The sequence below is a fragment of the Megalobrama amblycephala genome, linkage group LG5, assembly GCF_018812025.1.
Source record: "Megalobrama amblycephala isolate DHTTF-2021 linkage group LG5, ASM1881202v1, whole genome shotgun sequence".
NCBI classification, from domain to species: domain Eukaryota; kingdom Metazoa; phylum Chordata; class Actinopteri; order Cypriniformes; family Xenocyprididae; genus Megalobrama; species Megalobrama amblycephala.
This window is the reverse complement of record NC_063048.1, coordinates 18,140,354-18,166,604: the sequence shown is the minus strand read 5'-3', so window position 1 is coordinate 18,166,604 and position 26,251 is coordinate 18,140,354. Positions and strand designations below refer to the sequence as shown.

Genomic DNA, 26,251 nt, shown 5'->3' with positions numbered 1-26,251 from the left:
CTTGTATATATATATATATATATATATATATATATATATATATATATATATATATATATAGAATATTAATATATATAATAAATATATATATATATATATATATTATATTTAGAGTGCATGATGCACCTGCTGACTATAAAACTGACTAATTTTGTTCACCAAAACTAAAACAAGACAATTATAGCCCCTAAAATGTGCATACAATAATTAAGAAAGCCTTCTTACAGCGCCTGAAACACAAATAATGTGCAGTCCATTCAAATGCTTTTTTTTTTAGCCAAAAAGAAGTCAGTTCAGTTTTTTAAAAACCATTTCCCACCTTCTCTCTGAACCCTAGAATTAAATGGACCATTAAGCAGCTTATTTTTGCTGCTGTGCTTTTAAGAAACATCCCCTTCACATGTGAAATGAGAAGCTGAACTTTGCAGTTCTCTCGCACAGAATGATTATTAACTCTCCCATCCTTCAAAAACAGTTTTTTTGCGAAGCATGTATCACTTTTTGTCAGGTTCACAAAACAATTCATGCTGAAATTTGTGCTGCATAAACTGGCAAAATCCAACTGCAAAAAGGATATGCAGGTGCTACACACAGCCAGGAACAACTGTTCAACATTAACTCTTAGCTGTATTTCTTCTGATGCTTGAGAATGATATGATAATACATGTTAATAATAATAATGATAATAATAATAGTTATTATTTGATATATTTAATTTGTACAGTACCTTTTAAATACTGTATGTGCTTTACATGTCAGAAAATAAAAAGCATAACAAATAAAAAAAATAATTAATAAAACATAAAAAAAAAAAAACCTGAAACTCCGATTCATTGTTGTTTTTCAATACGTGGTCTTAGGAGAGTTTAGAGAAGTTTTGACTTTTGAAAGTTACAGTATATTTTCATAAATAAACTCTTATCTCTGAAGATCAAGGAAAATGTAATTCCTCATTAGATGACCCCTTTGATTAATATTCCTGGAAGTAAATAATGTCAGTAATATTTGCATACTTAATTGCGATTGGTCTATTATCATCACCTTGCAAGCGCTGATTTTTCTTTCAGTAAATTAAAATATATTTGTATTGTTTCATAGGGCTCACTTTGGAGTAGTCCTCCATGGCCAGCAGTATCTCGCCCATCTTCTCATACATCTTTGCCCTTTTAAAGTAGATCTCTGCATCATCTGGCTTGACTTTGATAGCTTGGGTGTAGCTGAATGCAGCCAGTGCAGTTTCCCCTCTTTGTTTGTAGATTTCTGCTCTAGACATGAAGGCGTCTGGAACACAATTGGCATTAGTCATTAACTTCTACACTTTGTTCTGAAGAAAGTTTTGTGCACCACAAATATAATAATTTACTTTTACATGGCCATTTTACATCCCCTTTCTGACCTTTACTATTAAACAGATTGACTAATTGTAGGCTTTTGCTACTGAACAAGCATTTCTATTAATGCTCATTTATAGGCCATGTTCACAAAGCAGCAGAATACGACTGTCAGTCCTGTATTTGAGTCCTTAATACGGTTACGTTCACACACAGTTCAGTTATTTACGGAAGTGACAACTGCATTCTATAATCTAAATCATACCTGTAAATCATCAGGTCTTACAACCAAATTATCGGTGAACCCATGCTGTGTGAATGGAACCAGACTGGACAACTAGTTGTCTGTCACCTCATACAGTGAAAGAAAGCCACTCTGTGTTACACAAACACATGTCTTACTGTATTTTGTGGGTTTTCCTGTGTGGTTTCGGTAACTTACAGTAATGGAGATATAAGCTGTGTGTAACCTGACAGTTTTAGGTCTAGTCATTGTTCTCCAAAAGAGCTGGTCCCGTCAGTTCTGTGTTCTATGCTGATATAAAAACTGCTGTTGTTTAATGAAGATTTGATGGATAAACTGGTGGCTCAATTGGATGTGTCAAATGTGCTAAAACTTTTCAGTTTCATGGACATCGCCATCTTTGATCTTTGGTCACTGTCGTTATGGTTACTGGTAAGAGAATACAGATTTGAATCCCATTGCACGTTGACACAGACAGCATTTGAGACGCTACTGTAAGTTGCTATGTTAACAGAGCTTTTCAAGACTCACCTGCAAGTAAATGCGGTTGTGAATTCCAAAAGCTGACAATGTGAATGTAGCCATATTATTATTATTATCTTGTTTTGATATGTGCCCTTCAGCCGTACAGGTTCTGTTTTGCCCAATACAGAGGTCAGACAGCATTCACGAGTATTGCATCAGTATCTTGTCTCTCCTGCTGTCTGGTAATGAAAGTGGACTCATGCACACACCTGCATGATTCTTGTTGTTCTTAACGATGACGTTTAGATCGTCCAGAGCTCTATCGGGGTCGTTTCTCTGCAGGTAGATGCTGTGTCTGTGCCAGTAGGCATCCAGTAAATGGGGCTCCAGGGAGATGGCCTTTAAAAACAGAAAAACAACAGATCAATCATTAGCACACAATAAACTAAGCAGAAAATCAGGTTGCATTTGTAGAATGTTCTGTTCTGATTTGGATAATGATTTCTGAAATGAACCATAATGAACAAACACTGAATAATATCTTATAAGCAACAGTATTAGTGATGTTTACCTTAGCATGTATTGCTAATAAAAAAGCAAAAAAAAAAAGTCTTACAGCATTGAGATCTTCAAGGGCCTGGTTGAGATAACCAAGTTTGATATAAAGTGCTCCACGTCGACACAGGTCAAAGGCACCGTGGTTTCCAAGTTCAGTCAAAGTTTGGGTCAGCTTGGCCACTTCAAGCTTCACATTCCCTAAAGTGAGACCTTCATCCAAAACCTCAGACACATCCACTTTGTCCAGATCCTGGATCTTGTCTTGTGGAAGCCGGTTCTCCTCCAGACCAGCAGGGAGAGAGCCTGTACTCTGGACATTTTCCAGAGGAGGAAAGACCTCGTCAAACCAGGTGCCCCATATGTCTCTAACCCACTCTCTGGGTGATGTGATGTCAGGTATTCCACCACGATCTGTGGCAAAGCTCTCAAAATCTAGGAGCATAGGCAGACTGAGGCAGAGGAAGGGTGAAACTTGCCCTTTAGAAGTTTTGTACTCACATGGTAACTGACACAGAGACTCACTCCTTTTAGAAAATAAAAGAAAGATAAACACATTATTAATGCAAACAACACAACAGACTTAAAAAGGTCAAGAAAGATGATGTACAAAACTGTTCCTTCTAGAATATTTATGAGACACAAGATGCATTGCATCACAAAATGCTGTGAAAGACTATTTTATCATTGGTTTAAATGCAATTTCATGTTTTGGTCTTGTTTCGGAATTCTATTCATTTAAAAATATGCTTCAATAACAAAAATAACAAAACCTTGTTAGTGTCTGTGGTGGCTCTCTCAGTTTTTTCCAAACGTATGCTGTCTTGACAGAGCTGTGTGTCTTTCCTCTCTTCATGACCCTACGTTTGGAACAGGACACGCTTGCCCTATTTTTGCCTTTGTGTGGGTTCCTCCTGTGAACTTTTGGGATCTGGCGGGGCTGCTCTGATGAGTTGGGCACTGTGTGAACCTCCTGGGGCTTTGCCTGTTTGGCATTGGATGGGAATTCTCCGGCCAGAGCTGCACAGATTGTGTTCTGCGGCCACTGCCACCACACATGCTCCAGCTCCTGGGAAAGGCTGGTGAAGTCAGACAGAAGCTGAAGACAGGGCTCAAGATCTGGGGTTAAGTGCGGGGCAGAATGGGGCCGTCTGGTCTGAAACCCCTAGGGGAGACAAGATATTACAAGAGGTGAAATTCTGGTTGCACTGGTTTCTGTATGCAATTATTACAGTTAAAAGACTGAACTGTTTTAGGTACTTTAAATAATATACACACAGAACAAAACTTTAAAAAGGTTCTGTTACAAGTAGAAACTGAAATTTGCATTAGTCCAAAAAGAGACTCTAGCTTTACATTAAAATAGAAAAGGCTAACCAATAAAAAGTACTAGGAATTCATAATAACTCTCCAACAAAAAAACTGGAAAAGGTTTTTAACCTGTTCTGTTGAGATGAACCCAGAGGGAGTTGGTGAGGCTGTTGATCTGAAGTCTGCCACAGACTTACACTTAATAGGCGAGACATTTTCCTGGGGACAAGGCCAAATTTTTAGACAATGTCTAACACAATTTTATTCATAAAACTCTCTTGAGAACTCACTGGAGTAAGTGACATGAATGCAAAGTAACAACTTCTTTCCTTTTTAGTATGTAAGAAGATAAATATGAAGCATTGACATTTCAAGCAGACAGCAGCGTTATGCAGTGTGACCTTCTATACTGCATTAAAAACTAATTTAAATATTTTTCTAATTCTTATGTATGCATTATGTATATAAAATTATGTATGCATTTGCTAAATATTATGCATGCATTATAATAATACACAGAAACACTATAATAAAATAGATACTGTATATATTTTTCAGAATAACATGTTCATAAAGAGCTTCATGGATATGTTGTTTTATCACAGATATAAGTATTGCAAAATACAGGAATAGGACAAACCTTAGACGAAGTAATTTAAGATTATTTAAATAAACAGACCTTAGAAGTAACCTTTTCTGCATTCATCACATGGCTAACTGACTTGACCACATTATGCTCGTCCATCAGATTCAACAGATTCTCTTTGCACAGGTCTGGCTGAGTTATCTGAGGACACAAAATGTAATAAGAAAATGGGGGCTACAGTACTGACTTAATAGCATAAAACTGTATCACATTGGAACTCACTTTTATGCTAGTATTTTTCCAGATCAGAAGGTAACATAAGGAATTTAATATTCCCAGCATGAGCAAGCTCAAAGGAAATATCTTTGAGATAGTATTAATAGCTAATTCATGTGAATTACAGGCATTACTATGCAAGTCGTGCTCATAATTTTACTTAAACTCTTGACAAGGCTCAAGCGCTTTAGCTCATTTCTCTTATATTATGCACTTACAAGAACTGTATACAAATCTAAGATAATAACAGAGAAAGCATGTATCGTTGTTAGTGTACAGACAGAGCTGCTCTGGGATCTTCTCTGAATACAGAAGCCTACAGTGTAAATGCAGGAAGCGGATAGGGGGAGGCATACAGTGATTTCTCAGAAAAAAGGTGCTGTTAAAAGTCCCAGCATACTGACAAGAAAGCACACATACATCTGTTAATGGTGCTGCTGTACCTGGTATTTGGGGAAAAGTGTGTCTTTCATAACACAGGGGGCACAGATGAATTTAGGAGGTGCAGGGTTCCAGAACATTCTGAGCTCACTGGGACACAGTGTTGCCTATGAGAAAAAATAATTGGATGTTGGAAGGGGCTGTTTAAAATCAAATAATTCAAGGGACTAATGTGAAATTTATACAACAGTCTACATTTAATAACCCAGGACAAATTAGAGCTTGAACAATAAAAAATACAAAAACCTTTAATTCATCTGTTAATTCTAAAAATAATGTGTGTCTAATGCCATCTAGTGACAGAATATTTCCAGTACCCTGGGATAAATTGGGTATAATTTGATTTTAAAGGGTTAGTTCACCCAAAAATGAAAATTCTGTTATTTATTACTTACCCTCATGCCATTCCACACCTGTAAGACCTTCGTTAATCTTCAGAGCACAAATTAAGATATTTTAGTTGAAATCCAATGGCTCCGTGAGGCCTCCATAGGGAGCAATGACATTTCCTCTCTCAAGATCCATAAAGGTACTAAAAACATATTTAAATCGGTTCATGTGAGTACAGTGGCTCAATATTAATATTATTAAGTGACGAGAATATTTTTGGAGCGCCAAAAAAAACAAAATAACGACTTATTTAGTGATGGACTATTTCAAAACACTGCTTCAGGAAGATTCAGAGCACAAATTAATCAGTGTATCGAATCTGCTGTTCGGAGCGCCGAAGTCACGTGATTTCAGCCATTGGCAATTTGACACGCGATCTGAATCATGATTCGATACACTGATTCATTTGTGCTCCGATGCTTCCTGAAGCAGTGTTTTGAAATCGGCCATCATCACTAAATAAGTCGTTATTTAGTTTTTTTTTGGCGCTCCAAAAATATTCTCGTCGCTTTATAATATTAATATTGAACCACTGTACTCACATGAACCGATTTAAATTTGTTTTTAGTACCTTTATGGATCTTGAGAGAGGAAGTGTCATTGCTCTCTATGAAGGCCTCACGGAGCCATCGGATTTCAACTAAAATATCTTAATTTGTGTTCCAAAGATTAACGAAGGTCTTACGGGTGTGGAACGGCATGAGGGTAAGTAATAAATGATTTTTGGGTGAACTAACCCTTTAATATCTTCTAATAAGTTTGAAAGAACATAAACAACTGTTTAAAACCGTTTTATAGTTTTATATAAAAACTATCCAAGGAAGGTTGAAGACTTAAAAAGTCAGTTTTAACTAAACATTTATTACATATTTAATAATGTGATAAATATAATAAATATCTTTCATAAATCATAAACCACAGCATATGTTTTGCATGAACTTCCTTAAAAACACAGCTCTGGTTTTAACCAGATCTAGTTGTCAGTGTCACGCATTAGTCACTTTATTGAACGTCACCGACAGTGAGTCATAAAACAAAAGATCTTTCTTACAGCATGTCCACACATCATAATCCTTGGTCTCTCCACGTAATACTCCGCTATTCTCTGCCAGTCCTCCAGAGTATCTGACGTCTGTTTAGGAATGTGGGAAACACAGTCTGTCTGTGCTGAAACCCCAGTAGAATCAACAGAAACACCTTCACACACCAGCCTACAATGAGTATACAGCATTAATGATGTGTCATCACATCTGAAAATATCATATTAGGAATGGAAATATATCTTTAGAGTGACTCAGACAGGTAGAGAGCTTGAAAGAGTCATGAATGGTGACCTGAATTTATAATCAATGAGCTTTAATAAGAATCACTCTAAAAGAAACATCAAGAGCCAGGCAGATTATACCTCTGTACGTCAGGATGTACAGATATATGTCCAAGTGCTGCCCTCTGCTGGTTAAACTGTGCTGTTGCAGTGATCGGGTTTTGAGTGTGACAGATTCTAGAAGCAAGCTGGAGCTCAACAGGCACGACTTGACTGGCAGGAGTGGTACACAAATGGTGGATGGTTTTATACCCTTCAGCACTGTGGACAGAACAAACAAGTAGAGTGGAAACAATTATTTGATTTTCTTCAAAATACAGAAACCCTAAGAGGCCATGCTTTACTACTGTATTTTTTAAATATATTTTTTTTTCAGCAGGGATGCATTCAGTTGAAGTGACAATAAAGATATTTATATTTAAATATTAAGAAACGGTGTTTTCAACATTGATAATGGTAATAATAAGAAAGGTTTTTTTCTGCACCAAATCATCATATTAGAATGATTTCTGAAGGACATTGTGACTGAAGACTGGAGCAATGATGCTGAAAATTCAGCTTTGCCATCACAGGAATAAATTGCATTTTAAGATATATTCAAATAGAAAACAGTAACTTTAAATTGTAAAACAAAAATTCATAACATTACCATTTTTGCTGTATTTTTGGTCAAATAAGCATAAGAGACTTATTGGTAAGCATTAGATACTTTTCAAAAGCAGAAAAATATCTTACAGACCCCGAACATATATCATGGTTTGTGGCTGACGAGAGAATAGTGAGTTATGTACACTTGAGTGTTGAGATCATGAGAATCATGATCATGTGATTAGAAGAAAACAAGACAGACATTAATATTGCATGGCATCTTATGGTTTCTGTATCCAAATAATTAAAAAAAAAAAAAAAAAAAAAAAAAAAAAAAAAACAAAATATACGCATTTCCATTAGTGGTCTCAGAATTTTAGACACCATTGTATATATCAAATGATGCTTGCTTGCTCAAAAGTCTCAGTGTAATTAATGGTTTCAAGGTTCCAATATGTATTTAAAGGCCTGATATTTTGTTCCATGACCCAATATAAATAAATTCATTTTCATTACTGAAACGTCATTCAATCTAATATTAGGGTCTCACGGGAACATTTCTTGGACCTTAAACTTAAACCATTTTGGGTGCCAACTCAATGTGATATGGGCCCTATGTTCTGCCATAAAAAGATGACGAGTCAGTCTATTTGCACAGATCGTCTCTGCCATAACTTCACACCACTGTTTGAACTGTAGACAGCGGGAGAAACGACCTCAGAACTGACTTTGTGTGTGGGCCCTTTATGTTCCCCAAACTGCAGACAGGCAGGAGAGGCCCTCCGCCACCCACGTCCCCACGGCTCCACTGACAGCGCCAATTTATTGCGTACGTTTCGTTCACTATGGCCTGTGACAAGCTAGATTTATCACCCCACTCTGGCACGGTTAAGCCTCATCGAAAGACTTCGAAGGTCACACCAAAGTCACTGGCCCTGCCTGCACTGAAAAGAAACATTCCTGAACCGTAAGGAGGAACCTTCAACCTGCCCCGCTATCCATCTGCCCCGTAGGCAGGCGGCTCTCATATAAACCCTCTCAACCGCATCCAACAGGAACCTTTCAGTGACCCTCGTGACTGGAAAAAGCTAGTAATTAAAAGGCCCTTTTTCAAGAGTGAGGGAGTGGCGCAGGTCCAGCCGCACAGGTAGTAAATCTTGCGTTATCAGCTCTCAGGTGAGTGCTGGAGAGGTTGGGAGGAGGGATGCGTGGGTGCGCTGGCTCCAGACAGACCCGCAGCACAGATGAGTTGAGTAAGTGACGGGCAATTACTCGCTGTGTTACTGCTCCCTAAATAGGGCTGAGGGGAAGCTGATGACAAGCTTTGGACGCTCTTCTCAGGTAGTGTGAAACTAGATGATCATTTGCGTCCAAGGCCACCCTCTGCGCCCTTCCACTAGTGACGCGTTGAAAGATTGACATGCTGATAGCAAGTGGAACATGCCAATATATCAACACATAGATTAGTGAACCTTAGTGGCATAATTCATAAAATGAAGTATACAGCAGCCTCAAAAGTATTTGGACATTGACGCCTTACTTAAAAATGTCTGAATGTCATTGCATTAGATACAAAACAGAGCAAACCTGAAGTGTCAAAATATAAAAAAAAAGAAGTGTGCTTAATTGTATTGAATGTGCACTTATATATTTTTAAAAAGTATACTTACATATTATAATGTTAATGAAATAGAATTCCACTTAAGTGTACTTAAAGAGAGTACACTTTCATGATTGATTGATTCTAAAAACTGCAAAAAAAGTTTACTTTCAATTTGTTTTACTTTAAAAGTGCATTAAAGATTAAAAATTTTACTTTAAAGTGTATAATCTTTTTTCGTGCTTTAAAGAAGTATGCTTATTTAAATGTGTTGATTAACAGCATTATTTAGGTCAACTAATTGCATTTAATATAAATTTTAACTATAACACATTTTCATTTAATGGCATATAACATGCTATTAAGGGTCAGAAAATATTAATATAATGTACTTTGTGTGAACCGAATATAAAAGTATAATATTTCTGAAACAAGTACTCTTCTTAAAAGTATACTAAAGTGTACATCTTTTTCGCAAGGGATAGCATAAACACACTTTCACAAAAAATAAACTTGTTAGGTGTGAAAAGATGCAATATAGAACAAAAAAGTCTTGGACACTTTGTGTTTGTGAAATGTTAGTGGAATATGTTTGAATATGTGAAACTGACTTCATAAATACACTAAAAATCGTGGGCTTTTTTTGTTTTGTTTTGACAATTTGTTATTTAATGCATTTAAATGCATACAATTTAAGTATGGCTTGAGTGTCCAAATACTTTTTAGGCCACTGTATATCACAAAATATTTAAGATTTTTTATAGGCTACTCTTTTTTAGGTGTCCAGGTTGCAAGTAGTGAAAGGCCTTGAATGGTTTTGGTCTGATGGGATGTCCTTTCCGCTCTCTGAATCGGAGTCAAGCTATGTCCACGGGCCATTATTATATCTTCTTTGGTCACCTTAAAAATATATATATAAAAATACAAATTAGTTTCTATTAAAAGAATTGTAGGAAAATTTAATGTATTTAATCTAATACATTAAACATCAGTACTTTTGCTCATGCATAATTGTCAAAAAGTTCTTTGAAAGCAAACTTTTATCTAGTAGTGTGTAGTAAGTTTACCTGGGATAACAGATCATTGAGTGAACCTCGACCATTGGAGCCAAACTCAGAATCCTTCTGTAAAACTGACTCAGCCATCTTGTAGACACCAGATGACACAGGTGGATGGCACATTGGTCTTGAGGAACATTTCTCTTTTGGCACACAGACGTGTTGTACAGAGGTTTCCCTTTGAGTTGGCCCCTGAAGGAAAATACACATGAGCATTCAGTTAAGACCGTTGTCATTCCAAGCCTATCACTTTACCCATCAAAATGTACAAACAGGAAATGCTAAAAAATTTCCCCACTGCAACGAGATTAACAAAATATTGTCGCCACAAGCTCACCTTGAAAAGCAAACAATTGTGTTACTCTTTTGTTGCCCTCAGGGTTTCTGAAGCAGACAGCTACCCTTAGAATTTTTTACTGTTATGTTATACTTGTTGTGCTTTAATCACAGTGATTCATATGAAAGATTTATGCTTTGCAAACTGACACTGTCCTTAAGCAGTTTGGGTAATCTTGCATAGTATATCTCTGTACATTGACATATTGCATGCAGTGTCCCCAAGAAGTATTTGGACACTTAAGCCACATTTAAAAATGTATGAATGTTATTTCATTAGACACAAAATATGCTGTTCAGAATGAAGGCAAAAAATACTGTTACACTTTGTGGATGTGAAAAGGTATGTTTATAGTTAAAGTTGAAAGGGGAACCAACAACTGAAATTTAGTTATTTCTGAATTTAATTTGTTTGGCAATGTCATTATATTACACATTTAAATAAAACATAAAAAACAGCTAACCTCATCACCAGAGCTGTCCAGTTTCTCTTTCTATATATAATAAGATAAAATAACACATAAATAACAACAATAAATAAATAATATAATATAAAACTATAGCTGCAAGCAGCAATTAAGGGGCCAAGCACAAAAATGGCATGATGAGTCATGGCTGGGAGCATCAGTCCAACTGCAACAATAAGTAATTCAAGACATTTTTAGCTGATTTTAGTCAAAACGGCTGATCACTAGTAATATGATTTAATTGCTTATCACTTTTGACCAATAAGTGGTGCTGTCACCAAATTGATGTGGTGTGGTCAGAGTAAAGCCCAAAGTATACTTCACGTGACGCGAATTTCATCATCAGAAGAATACGCGCATACTGTACCCGCACCGCTGGATTTTTGTAACTGCGTGTACTTTGTTCGCACAGGTCACATGTGCACATTTGTTATCCACAAGATGGTAGCCGTGCCCTGGGGGGCGTCGATTCACAAGGTAGTCAAAGAAAAACTGCATAATCAGAACAGACTGGAACACATGCAAGCTACAGCGACAACTGGACGCCTACATAGATGAGAGATTGTGCATAGAGGTTAGAAAGTACCCTCATTTGTACAACTCTAGCATGAAAGAATACAAAGATGTTTACATGGGTTGTAACTCATGAAGAGATTGCTCAAAACTGCACATGCGTTGAACGCCTATGCGTTCAACTGTGCATGTACGAATGAAGTATACTTTGGATTTAAGGTGACAATGACACATACTGTACAAAGTTTAGTGCCAATATGCCAAAGCATTGCAGAATTACAGCCTCAAAATCATGCCATATTTGAGAACCGTTTGGTCAATTAAAAAGCTTTTAATAACATTTTGCCAACTTGGTCTCATGATGGCCGGTTTTGGTAAAATTCAGACCAGCAGTCTAGGAGGAGTTCGAAAAAGTTGCTTTTTCAACTAAATGCAAAATGCCGGACAAAATTTCTACTGAATATGGCACAATTGGTATTGTTCTCTGTATGACCCGAGGAATCTATCAAGACTAGTTTCATTAAAATAGGCAAAATTAATTAAAAGCTATTAGCATTTTTTTTTAAATTTCATTATAATTTTTGACCACAAGGTGTCTCAAAACTTTTTGGCCCCTATTTTAAAGGGTTAGTTCACCAAAAAATGAAAATAATGTCATTTATTACTCACCCTCATGCCGTTCCACACCCATAAGACCTTTGTTAATCTTCAGAACGCAAATTAAGATCTTAAGATTAAGATTTTTGTTGAAATCCAATGGCTCAGCGAGGCCTGCATAGCCAGCAATGACATTTCCTCTCTCAAGATCCATTAATGTACTAAAAACATATTTAAATCAGTTCATGTGAGTACAGTGGTTCAATATTAATATTATAAAGCGACGAGGAAATTTTTGGTGTGGCACAAAAAACAAAATAAGGACTTATACAGCGATGGCCGATTTCAAAACACTGCTTCATGAAGCTTCGGAGCGTTATGAATCAGTGTGTTGAATCAGCGGTTCGGAGCGCCAAAGTCACATGATTTCAGCAGTTTGGCAGTTTGGCAGTTTGACACGTGATCTGAATCATGATTCGCAGTGTTTAGAAATCAGCCATTTTCATTTTTGGGTGAACTAACCCTTTAACAATCTAAGCACATGGTCTTAAGCGCACGGCACAAACACACTTAGGGCTTGTCCACTTTTGCTAGTTTAAAGGGTCATGAAACCCCCGTTTTACCCTGGTCGTTCACACCTCAAAGCTCAGAATAGTCCGTTAAAACGGGCGTGTAAAGCTCTGGAAAATTGGGAGTGTAGAGGGAGAGAAGAGGGGAGAGAACAACCAATGAAGCAAAGACAAAGAACACACTCATTATACAGAATAATGAATATATGAGCACTGAGAAAATGACAACAAACTCCCAAGCACAAGGGAGAAATGCGAAAGAATATTTAATAGGGCTAATAATAGGCTACTTTGATTACGTTTACGAGCACTGCAGTCTCAAAATCAGTCTTTTGTCTATTAGAATAAACGTGTCGTCGCGTTCAGATGCTATACCACTGTATCAGTGTCCAGTTTGCACATATAATTCATTTGAAGAAGACTTGATGAAATATGTGTGCATACACCGTGCTGGTTCATGTTTGGTGCAGGAGAATGGGTGAAATAAAAACTTTAAACACAGATATGAGCTATGTGGCACGAGGCTAGTGTTGTTAAACAACGCGAAGCTCCGCGCTGAAACCGATCATATGCGCGCTCCGCGTGTATAGCATAACGTATTTTTCATGTGTTCGTATTCAAACTCCAGTTCTGACTGCATCGCGAGCAAAATACAAACAACACTCATGTGCTTACTGTGCTGAGGGAAACATACACATGGCTCGCGTGAATGCAGCTAGAGCAGGCAGAGGTGAATGAGCCGCACTTTTGTGACATTTGAATTCTCTGCTGTAATGCGGTTTCATGCGAACATATTTTCCATTAGTAGATTACAGCAAAACAATCCACATGCACACAAACCTCTGCTCTGGTCGCTTCGCAGGAAAACACATTGTGTTGTAGCACTGAGGAAACGAACACCAACAATATGTCTCTGAATGACAAGAGACCTAGGTGAGAGAAGTGATACTTCCTCATGCATAATACCGCAATTATAATCTTATGCATACTACAGCGCAGTGATTGGATTAAATGAGCTTTATGTCATAAATATAAGTCGAGAATCGCTCGAAACGGTCTACGTCAGCATGTTCGACCATGCCCATACTTGGGCCGAAAGTACACGATGACGTCAGATTTTGTGACGTTGCTCTGACTCAGCTTTTCAAACCGGAAAGACAGAAATGGCTCTGAAAAATGCAAAAATAACTATTTTTCACTTATGAATAACATTAATGAGTACCTTTAGTGTTTTCAATGATGTGCAGCCTATACAAATCTGTTTACATCTCAAAAAAAGTGTTTTGGGGTTTCATGACACTTTAACGACAGGGAAAATGGTCGGCGCGCCAGGCTAAAATGGTCTATAAGGGTTTTCCCTATTCTCTTAATGAGTAATGGGTGTTTTTTGAGCATAACGTGAAATAAACCATAATCAGAGTCTCATCTCCCATTCCCTTTAAAACCAGTTTCATTCGCGCCATGGCGGATTCGCTATTTACATGGTGGAATTTGCAAGTGGAAAAACTGAATGCTTCTCTAGCGAGGAAACGGATCTGCTCGTGCGCGAGGCACAAGCAGACCATTTACAGGACAAGTCAGATTCCACCAAAGCATTTTTATCTTTATGCACACAATAATAATATTTTACATTGTAATCCTTTTATTTTTAATATGTGGCATGTTTGTGTGTGTAATAAGCAGAGTGTACGCGCATTGTGCACCCGCCTATAGCCGCATATTACTAACGTGCTCCTTAAAAAAATAAATAAATAAAATATTGCGCCATTGACTTTAGACCAGGTTTCAGTTGGCTCAAAATAGCAACGTGCCAACAATGCGCCTGAACACACCTTGTTTTCAGCACAGCAGGCCCATGGGCACACAAATGGGCGCAAATGCATTTGCTGTTTAAACAACATGATAACTGCATCGGGCTGAAAGTAGGAAAAACACTTGCGTCATGCCTGGCGTCACATTGCGCCGGGTATATGATAGGGCCCTTTGAGTACATTCAGGGTATGATCCCGATGACCCATACTGAGTTTCATAGCAATACTCTAATACAGCATTTTATAACAAGACTCAAAATGGATGACACCCAAAAGGGCAGATATGGAAAAATTGGGTATTGTTCAACTCTGTATGCTGCACTGAATCAAAAGAGACCAATTTTAATGGTTTTTGGGCAAATTGTTCATAAGTTATAAGCAAAAATAGCCATTTTCATATCTCCTGGTGGCACTGTGCCAAAACACTGCAAATTGCCTAAAGTCATGCTTGTGATGACATGTACCAAGACTCGTCTCGATACGCTAAAGTGTTGTGGAGATATGGACTTGCATCCGATTTGACATGCCAGTCAAATTCATTCACTTGTTACTCAAGAAGGTTTATCAAAAATCTTTTGAGAACTTTTTGCCACCATGGTCTGAAGATGATCTGAACCAATTTTGGTGAAAATCGGACAAACCATCTAGGACGAGTTTGAAAAAGTAGGTTTTTTGGAAAATTCAAAATGGCGGAAAAATTTTCATGACAGAAAATTACGTCAGAGGGTGCAATCGAATCGTCTTGAGGGAAAAATAATGTTTATAGCTCATACGGTTGAAAAGTTATTAGCATAAATGTAAGTGCCAGTTAGGACTGTTGGTGGAGTTCATTTTGCTGTGGTTAATGTTCAGAGTGTCCTCTATCTGTGTGCCAAATTTAATCATTTTCCCACAAGCGGTTCTATGGGCTGCCATAGACTCAAGAGCAGAAGAAGAAGATGATGTTGAAGACAAAGATGACTAACTGATAAAATAGGTGCCTACGCACCTTCATTGCTTTGCCCAAATAATAAACTAATAAAAGAAAATAATAAAGCAGCTGTGTCCAACTTCTCTTTTCATATAAAATAAAATACTAATAAACAAATAAAATTAAATATACAATAAAATAAAAATAATAAACTAATAAAATAAAATAAAATATAAAATGAACCACTAACCTCATCATCAGCTGTCTAATATTCAAAATAAAATAAAATAAAATAAAATAAAATAAAAAGCTAACCTCATCATCAGAGCTGCAGTTGTTTCCAGGTTCTCTTTCCATAGAATGTATCATTGCTTGGTCAAAGAAAGTTGCACTACTGTCATCCTCAACAACAGGTATGTGCCCACTTTCCATCACTAATGTGTCTGCCAAGCTCTTATTTGGTGCCCTCTGCTGGTCAACCTCATCTGGCTGCTCGAGTCCAGCAATAAGTCTGGCTTCCTCCAGCAGCTCAGAGGTGGATTTAACACTTTGGATGGTGCTGGAGCCAGCGCTGCTGGTGTAACTCTGGGAGCTGCTGTGTTTGGAGAGAGTTTGATGCTTATGCGGCTCCCAGACTTTTTCAGTCTTTCCTCTCTGCACTCTTCTATGCCCATTCTGTGTTGAATTCACAGAGCTTGATGCCTCATTGCCATTAGAGCTGCCCGAGTCCAGCCGGTTCTGTCCTCCAAAGATAGTGCACTGATGAGTGCTGGAGGTTTTCTTCTCCTCACCTGAGACCTGCTGAGCAAGTGTGCAAAGTTTGTAAGATCCACCTGCTGATAAGGGCCGCTCTGATCTGGGCTTAGCAGGAGGTTGTGGCCTTTGGGACAAGGATACTGCTTTGGTGGTCCCTGCGAGAGAGGCTATGACGGGCTTTCTGACAATCCCATGCCTGGCTTTAAGTTTTGGAAGAGCCATTGTGTTCACTGAGTTGTCTATGGAGGAAATGTTTGGGCTTGCGCTCTGACCCCGGCTCATTTTGTTGGTCTTTGTTGAGACATGGATTTAGGGGGCAGTTTGCAGAGGAGAGGAAAGTGAAAGTCTATTTGAGACTCAACACAGCTGGGTTCTGTCAAGATGGGAGGTAAATCTGTGATGACAGGGCTCACCTGGCAAGGTAAGGAAGAAGTCTTGTGTCCTGATTGGATTCACGGGCGCTTTACATATTGGAAAACAAAAAGGATGATGAACAATTACATTTATTAAATAGACAGAAATCATATTATATGATTTTTTTTAAACAAATGTGTTTCATATTGTTTAATAAACACGTTTTGTCTAATTTCATAAAATGTAACAATAACATTTGTGTGAGGACTGGTAAAAGAGCTAACGTTATATCTGCAAAATATTTTTCAAAATAGTTTTTACATGATTTTGTTCAACAGTCTTTGTTCAGTTCTAGCTATGCAATAGGTTAATTTAATTTTGTAATGTTTTATTATTTATCCTCATTTTCTTTTCTCACTTCCATGAAATAATCAATATACATTCTCTTCACAAGCTTGCGCTACTTATGAAAACAACAATGTATAAATAATAGTTTCGAAGAAATAGAAACTGCAGTTTTACAGTTCAAAAAGCTATAAACGCTATACTATAGTTAGCCAGCTAGCCTGCTTGCTCAAAAGTTGCTTTTTTCGTGCTGTGACACAACAAATCTTAATAAATCATTTAAAAAGTATTCTTTAAAAGTATCTTACCTTTTCATTAATGTATTCGCGCCTGAAAATCCACTTCAACTAAAAGTGGTCTTTGCTGAAAAATAACTGCAGCTTTTTACCTCAGAAACTCAAACAGGGAAACGCCAAGCAGCGTCTCCTAGCAACCGGCCGTCCCTATGCGCGTGCCAGAGCTGCCAGTGAAAATCTGCACATAGAAATAAGAAGATCATGATCAAGTAGATTATTATCTTGATGTTAATAATTATTATTTTTTCCATGCATGCATTTTTACGCATATAGCACTGACTGGCTGCCAGAACGCCAATAAACACCCTTCAACCACTCAAATGTTCAGATTTGCAGAACAAAAACTGAAATGGTGAGCTATGATGCAAAGATGCCTTTCTATTTACACAAAATCACAGAACAGACAGGAAAAAAAGGATTTAACAGATTAAATGTACATTCAAAATAAAGGTTCCAATTAGAATCAAAATGGTTTTACATTCTGATTACATAAAAACCTTTTAAAATCCCCAAAAGTACTTTTTATTCTCTAATTCTTAAGAAAGACATATTTGATCATACCTGTTATCTCCAAAGAACCATGCCTTATTCTTTTAATAAGAACACAAAATTGCTGCACAAAAAAAGGATTTATGCCTATAGCATAACATTTAATATCTAATGCAATGCACTTTGTTAAATCAAGCATTACATATTATTTTATAAAGCACGCATTACTACTGACAAGACAGTCATGCTCCTCTCGCTCCCTCCCTCTCTCTCTCTCTCTCTGTCTGTCTCATGGGGGCTTTGACATGGTCTAATGTTCTTCGCTTCAAGGGCCATTTCATTCCGTCCTGTGAGGAATCGATCTGTGCTCTAATGGTGTGAGAGATCACTGGAGATAATCCGCTGTAAGTGGATGATCAGGGCTGTCATTCGCTCATTAGCAGGTGTACAGTGGGAAATCTGATCTCTTGTTCATCTGAGAAATAAAAGGAGGGAGATGGTGGGGTTTCCACTTCCTTCCTAAACACCATGGATTCAGTGCCAAAATTAATAGGCTCCAAAGTTATTAAGTTAGAAATATTTCATCTGCTATCCTGTGAAGCTTGTGTTGTTTTGGTACCACTTTTCCTATACAAACATACATTGTAACACATTACATGATTTGATGAAGTATTTATAAACTATTTAAACAGGCCTAGTTATGTTAGAATTCATATTTTTTCAGATATTTAAATATACACACACCCATTCTTTTGGTAAGAATTTTGTAAGAACATTCTATGGATTATAATGAATAAATGTATTGTTAAAATGTAATTACTTTAAATGTAAACGCATTGCAACTCACTATTACTAACGCTCATGAATAACATAAATTAATGTTACAACAGATCATTATGGATTTATGTATATTCAAATAGGCCTAAATGTCATGATTCATATGTTTTGTATGAACATGATGTTAACATTATAATGTTTTCTAAAATTATTGAAATATATTAGCTTATAAAGTACCTATTATAAACTTAATGTTTTACAAGTTTTATACATCTAATATACTATATTACCTTAACATACATTATACTGTATTGTATTATATTTTCTTATGAGTTCAAATGTCCTGAAACGTGTTACTTCATCTGAATTCATAATTAAAGTACACTTGTGTCTTAAATTATATAACATTATAATGCTGGATTCCTTAATTAAAGCTATAAAGTACCCTTATTTTGAAAAATATATATATAATAATTTAATAAAAATGCTTAAATAATTTAAAATGTTTAGATTTAAAATCAAAATACATTAAAAAAAAAAAAAAAAATACAATGTGCCAAAAATGTTTCGGATATTCAATATTATGTGTTTATTCCAATAGTGTTAAAATGAAAATATTATTCGTTTTTTAACCTTTTTACTGATAATAGTATTGTGCAATAAAACACACGGGTCATTCCTATTTAAAAACAGCAGAGTAGACGTGTTCCTGGAAGAAGGAGAGAGATCCAGGCAAATGAGACATAGAAAGTGGGCTGTACCGTGTTCTACGTAACAGGCAGGGGAAGATCTCGAGTTCGGTCCCAACATTTCCTCACTTTACCCAAAGCCACGCACAACATCCCACCAGTGACTGCGCGCGGTGCCAGGACACACACACACACACACATACACACTCACACACACGCGCTGTGAGTCTGCGAACTGCATGTGCACGAGCTGCGGATTTCCACCATAATGTTGGGCGCAGTGAAAATGGAAGGACACGAAACTCCAGACTGGAGCAGCTACTATAATGATGCACAAGAGGTGAGAGACAATTATTACTGCCACTCTGAGCTGCGGGAATAGTCAGAAAGTTTGTAGCTGCATGCACGTGAATGATGCATCAACAGATTGAAAACGAGGCTTACGCTACAAACCACTTTTAAAATGGAGGAATTAAATGTAAAATATGTATTCTACAGAATTGTGTCTGAAGCTGATAAAAATATCAGCCATTGATTAACCCACTTGGTGGCAGTAGTGATGCCACTGCAAGTGACAATAGTCACAATAGTCTGATATTGTAAGTGTTTATGAAATATACTAATTTTATTCGTTTATAAATAATATAACTATTTGATTTATTATTAATTGAATATAACTTATTCAATTTATTATCGATTATGTATATATGTCACATATTTCCATTTCAAGATTCTCTGTTTTGTCTCGTTCAATATTGCAAACTTACATTTAATTAAATGAAACGCAATAAAACTGTTCGTTTCTATTTCTACTGTCACGTGCATCAGCAAATGCACATTAAATATTTCGTTATTTAAAAAAAAAACATTACTAGTTGCAGTAGGCTACATCTAGATTAAAAAAAATAAAATGTATGTTTTCACAATTTTTAATGGTCTTACCTGAAATTTAATACTAAATCGGTTAACGATAACTAACATAACTATAACGATTTTAAAAAAAATACATTATTATCTTGGAGAAAATATGCAAAATGACATTCTATGTTAATAAAAGTGCTGAATACAGATATATTACAGCACTAAAAGCCAGGATTTCTTTCTTTCAGGTCTATTCTCCCATGACGAACAGCAGCATGAACGCTGGGCTGAGCTCCATGAATAATATGAACAGTTACATGAGCATGTCCACCAGTGGGAATATGACTTCCAGTTCTTTTAACATGTCTTATGCGAACCCAGCGCTGAGTGCCGGACTGAGCCCGGGCACCATGGCCGGGATGCCCCCGGGCGCCACCGGCGCCATGAACGGGATGAGCGGCGGCGTGTCGACCATGGGCACCGCGCTCAGCCCGTCCAACCTGAACGCCATGACGGCTCAGCACAGCTCCATGAACGCGCTGAACCCGTACTCCAGCATGAGCCCCACCATGAGCTCCATGACATACGCGCAGCCCAACCTGAACCGGGCTAGAGACAACAAGACTTTCAGGAGAAGTTACCCGCACGCCAAACCACCCTACTCCTACATCTCCCTCATCACAATGGCTATCCAGCAGGCACCCAGCAAAATGCTTACCTTAAGTGAGATTTACCAGTGGATAATGGACCTGTTCCCCTACTACCGTCAGAACCAGCAAAGGTGGCAGAACTCCATCAGACACTCGTTGTCTTTCAATGACTGCTTCGTCAAAGTGTCCAGGTCACCCGATAAGCCGGGAAAAGGCTCCTACTGGACTCTGCATCCTGATTCTGGGAATATGTTTGAGAATGGCTGTTACCTGCGAAGACAGAAGCGCTTTAAATGCGACAAAAAGTTGCCCGATGGAAAGAGGTCAGACGGAAAGAGAGACCAGTCGAGCGGCTCTGGCTCACCGGCCAGCGACAGCACCAGCAGCAAACCAGTGCATATGGACTCCAGCTCCATAACCTCCTCGAACCAGTCGTCCAGTCCTCCCAGTTTGGACCACAGGAGCGGTAGCACCGCCAACTCTGAACTGAAGAGCACCGGCCCACAGGTGCACCCCGTGTCCACGTCCCTGTCCTCGCTGCACTCTATGGCCCACGAACCCCAGCTGCACCTCAAAGGAGACCCCCATTACTCCTTCAACCACCCGTTTTCCATTAATAATTTAATGTCCTCTTCAGAGCAACAGCATAAACTGGAATTGAAAGCCTATGAACAAGCGTTGCAATATTCCTCCTATGGCTCAGGGATGTCTTCCAGCTTGCCCATGGCCGGGAGAGCCAGCATGGACCCTTCGGCTTTAGAGGCCTCTTACTACCAAGGTGTGTATTCCAGGCCTGTTCTTAATACATCTTAGTCAGTTGCCGACTGGGGGGATTAAAAAAACTTTATTTTATTTTTTGCATGCACCTGGTGCAAAAGAACTGTTACTTTAAAATATAACAAAATGTGTATGTGTATAATAAAATATTGTAAAGTGTTTCCAATTATTGTATATCCCAGTTATAAATCATTGCTAGTGTATTTAAATCATTTTGAGCTTGTAAAATACTTGTTGTGATCCCCCAAACTTGTAGTTCCCCATTGTGTTACAACGTGCACGAATGAAGGTCAACTTTGGTCTTGTTGCTGGTATAAAAGCGAAGCCCCTGTCTGTTGCAGATGTATTTGAATGTTGTCATTTTACTCATTATTTTTGGGGTTTACTTACCTCGTTTTGACAAAAAACACTTCCCAATCTTGTATTGAAATAAATTAATCCAAGGTGGAAATGCATTGTGAATAAAATATGTATTTCTTAATCAAGCAAAACGTTTGTGACATTTTTATACAAAGAGGTTCATGTATGCATTTTTCTTAGTGACATTATTTGCAATTATTCAAAGACTATTGATTAAATCTAGATTTATATAGCTATGTAAGAATACCAGATTTATTTCATTATTTTCATTTTTTCTTTGCATTATTTTATGTCCAAGCAAGAATAATGCTAAATAACTTCAATAGAACCTGAAATAAAATAGAAATAGATGCGATTTTTAATCGAATTAAATTCTTTAATATAGGCTGTCTGCTCTCAAAGCCAGCTTTTGGCTGAGCCCGTCTGGTTTTGACTTGATGTTGGTAAAAGACCAAGAGAAAATCCAAGTCTAACACACGCGCAGCCTCAAAGACTCGCTTCATAAAAGATCCGATCTCGTTTTAAATGGGATTTTAAACAATATCATAGAGAGGCCAAATCATCTTTTTGTGGAGCGTAACCTACATGATGGGCACGTGAACCTGAACAGATTTGACTTTGATCATGGTATTTTGTATACACGCATTTTGGCTGAGTAGCCGTGAAATTCATTTAATTATCTTGTAATTCCCCCCCGATGCGTAAATAAAATGGATAATTGACTTCAGGCTTGAGAAATCTCGATATGTGCAGCCTATATAAAAGAAAGTTATATAGCTTATATTTGCGCCTTTTATTTTTAATTCGAATTAAAAAAAATTAAGACCACATTGTTTTTCTAAAATTAAGGTCCGACGCGGTCGATTTATCTGATATTGAATTACAGCTCGCGATAAAGATATTTAGCCTAATAAAAGATGGTAAAGTAAATAACTGCAATAATCGATACTGAAATTTGTAGCCTAATATATGCATTAGAAAATAAAATATTTTTTCATGCATGGGAACGATCCAATATTTTGCGATGAAAAAAAAGAAAGAATCAGATTTAATAGCATGTTTATGATATAATCTAAATTATATTCTCTCATGCGCACGATAAGTGCATTATAAAACTGAGTGCTTAATATTTTAAGCTATTAACTAAAAAAAAATGTGTAAATATCTAACAGAGTTTACCTGCTTACACATAACAAATAAAACATGTGGGGTTTATGGGCTTGATTAACTGAAATACAAATTCACATAAAACTATAGCCTAAATAAAATACAAATGTAAAACATTATACAATTCATTCTAATAATTTTATTGAACTCATTATGCTTGATGATCTACATCATTTAAAGAAACTTCGCGCCATTATCGAGTTCAAATGTCGCAGCCGTTACACCAGGTGAAATCTGATTATGTATATTTGGTTCTCAATCAAATGCTTTATCGGAAACATTGTTTTGTTTAAATATTTTATAAATCTTTATGACTCGAAATGGTCGACTTACGTCAACAAAAAGCTGATGATAATGAAACTGAAGCGTCGTTAATTGTGCGGTCTTGACAATCCAAGAACAAACCAATTGTTTACAAATATTTAACACGTTTTGTGAGAAAACCTCCTAACGAATGCATTCGAACTGCTCATTTATTTCTCATATAATCATATATTTTAAATATTGACATGTATAGGCTAATTCAGATATTTGCCTGGGAATTTTATTGTTTGTAATTGGCGCGGTGATTGTAGAGGGCGATTACATTCGCAGGTTTTATTTCTATATAACACAATTAGTGCACGTCTTTAAACGAGCCAGACTTCACGAAGGCATAACATATGCGATCAGCAGGCAGTGTTCAAACTTATGTGGCATTTCTCGTTGCCCCATCAAAAGCTCTGGCGCTTTCTTCAGCCTTATGGAGCAAAATTTCGACAACAATACGCACGGCCCTTTAGTTCAAAGCGCCCATCAGCGGGTCTACCCGTAGACCTTTCTTCTCCCTCTTTTCATTCTGAGTTTGGAAAAGCACTACAGGGCCAAGGCGCTCCTAATACCTTCTGATGGGGATTGAATTAATTATCTCCAATAACACAATTGTGCTTGGCCAACGAAAAGAGCAAAGCAATACCCCTTCAGAATCACACACACACGAAAGAAAGGGGCTTTCAAAGGGCGAGAGAGAAGAGGGAGAGATCTCTATCCGACATCAGCTTTAGAAGCAGCTGCTTTTCCATTAAAAATGATACGGGAGAAGTTTATTAGAGCTTTGTGCCCCTCTAATATGCATCGACCATGTCAGGTTGGTGGTCTCGCGCTCCCCTCGCGCGGTGTTCCGTGTTTTGTGTCTTCATTATTCTACAGCAGGGGATTTGGAGAGAAACAGCCAGTTGGTTTCTTTGGAGTTTCACTGGGCGGACGCAATAATGCATTTCTTGTTTATGTTTATATATAGCCTATATTAAGTATTATTCGAAGGGCATTTAAAAGTTTTAAGAATAAACAAAATTGAACGAATAATGCAAAAAGAAAAAGCTTTCATTTGCAATTTCACTTAAAAGGATTATGATAGCAAATAAGAAGATTAATTGGGGTATTATGAAATCGCACACTGGCCTAAATGAATATTTATATATTATTAACCACAAAGTTATTTAGCATAGTCAATTTGAAGGTTATCCAATTCAATAATGCATCGTTTTAACAGTAAACCCAACACACGTTTATCAGCTTGATTAGAACCTGCATGGGAAAAATAAAAATGTCCCATAGAAACTAACTATATTTGTATAAATAAACAGCTACTATGAAAAGACTAGAAGCAGAGACAGAGAAAAAGAAAGAGCTTGAAATATTTGGTGTCGTTATAGCAACCGGATCAGTGGTGCTTTTCTCTGAGGGTCATTCAATATGTGCAGCCGAAACACGGTTTTAATTAAAGCGTATAAAAGTTTTTTTGTAAGTCGATGATCACGCACACTGAATTTGGGGGTGGTAATGGGGTATTTCACTCCACATGCCACGATAAACACAGACTCGAGCCTCCACACCCACATATCAAACAAGTCATTTAAAACATGCACACCTCAAACAAATCATTTAAGAATGCACATCTCAAAACAAAAGTTTTCGTCTCGAGAAAAAAAAGTTGCAGCATCAAAGGGCAAGTGTTTTCCATAGGGATGTGTGTGGGGACACCCAGGTTGTGCCATCTCCACGGTAACCTATAGGAGGAAAATCGACAAGCTTGTCCTGGTGTCGGGCGTTTATTTGAGGGGAGGGACACTCAGCGGCACGTCTGGCCTAAACAGCCCTTTCTTTATTCACTGCTGCATCTAACATATTTCTGAGTACATAATCGATCAGGCTTGAAGAACAGCTCTGCTGAAGGACGGACAGGGAAAGGCAACATAAACCATGCTTATATAATTGTTTGGGGTATCTAGTCGTTGGTAAAGGTCGACAGATCTCTTTGGCCCATTTTATGTTTGTAAATTATCAGCATGCAAAGCACTCCCCATTAAACACTCACAACACTTTTTTAAGAATTCAAAGAATCATCAGGCTTTTTTAAAATAAAAATATATGTAGGTATTTTAGTATATAGTTTTTAAATATACATTACATTTAAGTATACCTGAAATCCCCACAATATATCTGATTTTGTGTATTTTTGTGGTGTTGTTTTTTTTTATACAAAAAAATGTCAGGCTATGAATTGAATTGGTGTTTACAATAAACAAAGAACATATTAAAAAGTATTAAAAGTAAAAAATAACTCCAAATGTTCAAAAACATTTAGGATATTCAGCTTGAATTAAAAAGAGCATTATTTACAGGTTTGATTAAATAGTTATGTTTAGACATGATTATGTAGTTTTAATATGAAAAAAACAAAAAAAACAGTTTAGACTGATATTTGTCAAAAGAGACTCGTTTCAAATGAATTCAATTAAAGAATAAAAAATTAAATAAATAAGGGTGTTTTAAATTATTAATTTTAATAATTATTAATAATTAGTGACCACAAAACCAGTCATAAGGGTACTTTTTTTTTTTAAATTGAGATTTATACATCATCTGAAAGTTGGATAAGCTTTCCATTGATGTATGGTTTGTTAGGATATGACAATATTTGGCCGACATACAAAATCTGTAATCTGAAGGTGCAAAAAAAAAAAAAAATCTAAATATTGAGAAAATCACCTTTAAATTTATCCAGATGAAGTCCTTAGCAATGCATATCCACTCACAAAAATACATTTTTGCTATATTTACGGTTGGAAATTTACAAAATATCTTCATGGAACATGATCTTTTCTTAATATCCTAATGATTTTTGGCATAAAAGAAAAATCGTTAATTTTGACCCATAAAATGTATTGTTGGCTATTGCTACAAATATACCTGTGCGACTTATGACTGGTTTTGTGGTGCAGGGTCACATATTCTGCACAGCTTGATTTGATTATTTTTAATACATTTTAGGGTTTTATTTGATACTTTCTATGTTCAATATATCTAAAACCACTAA

General features: G+C 36.9%; 2 protein-coding genes across 6 annotated transcripts in view; one reads left to right on the top strand and one right to left on the bottom strand.

The window, feature by feature from the left end:
• The window catches only part of ttc6 (tetratricopeptide repeat domain 6), a 50,484-nt gene extending 33,217 nt beyond the window's left edge, over positions 1-17,267 (bottom strand). For 2 of the 5 annotated variants that reach the window (XM_048190952.1, XM_048190953.1), the window contains exons 1-13: positions 17,136-17,266; positions 15,688-16,589; positions 10,179-10,361; positions 9,881-10,011; positions 7,005-7,184; positions 6,651-6,810; positions 5,212-5,316; positions 4,586-4,693; positions 4,036-4,125; positions 3,369-3,760; positions 2,657-3,122; positions 2,310-2,439; positions 1,106-1,281 (exon numbers count right to left, since the gene is read on the bottom strand). In XM_048190952.1, coding sequence (XP_048046909.1) covers positions 1,106-1,281; positions 2,310-2,439; positions 2,657-3,122; positions 3,369-3,760; positions 4,036-4,125; positions 4,586-4,693; positions 5,212-5,316; positions 6,651-6,810; positions 7,005-7,184; positions 9,881-10,011; positions 10,179-10,361; positions 15,688-16,410 — 2,844 coding nt within the window. In that variant the 5' untranslated portion in view covers positions 16,411-16,589; positions 17,136-17,266. Of the gene's footprint in view, positions 1-1,105; positions 1,282-2,309; positions 2,440-2,656; positions 3,123-3,368; positions 3,761-4,035; positions 4,126-4,585; positions 4,694-5,211; positions 5,317-6,650; positions 6,811-7,004; positions 7,185-9,880; positions 10,012-10,178; positions 10,362-15,687; positions 16,590-17,135 lie in introns of those variants that run through there. The other 3 variants (XM_048190954.1, XM_048190955.1, XM_048190956.1) reach the window with 3 other exon arrangements.
• A 1,880-nt stretch (positions 17,268-19,147) lies between these two features.
• foxa1 (forkhead box A1) lies at positions 19,148-21,851 on the top strand. The gene is made up of 2 exons (XM_048190951.1): positions 19,148-19,418; positions 20,188-21,851. Exons 1-2 carry the CDS (start codon positions 19,347-19,349, stop codon positions 21,400-21,402), a joined length of 1,287 nt encoding a protein of 428 aa, XP_048046908.1. The 5' UTR covers positions 19,148-19,346; the 3' UTR covers positions 21,403-21,851.
• The last annotated feature ends 4,400 nt before the right edge of the window (positions 21,852-26,251 follow it).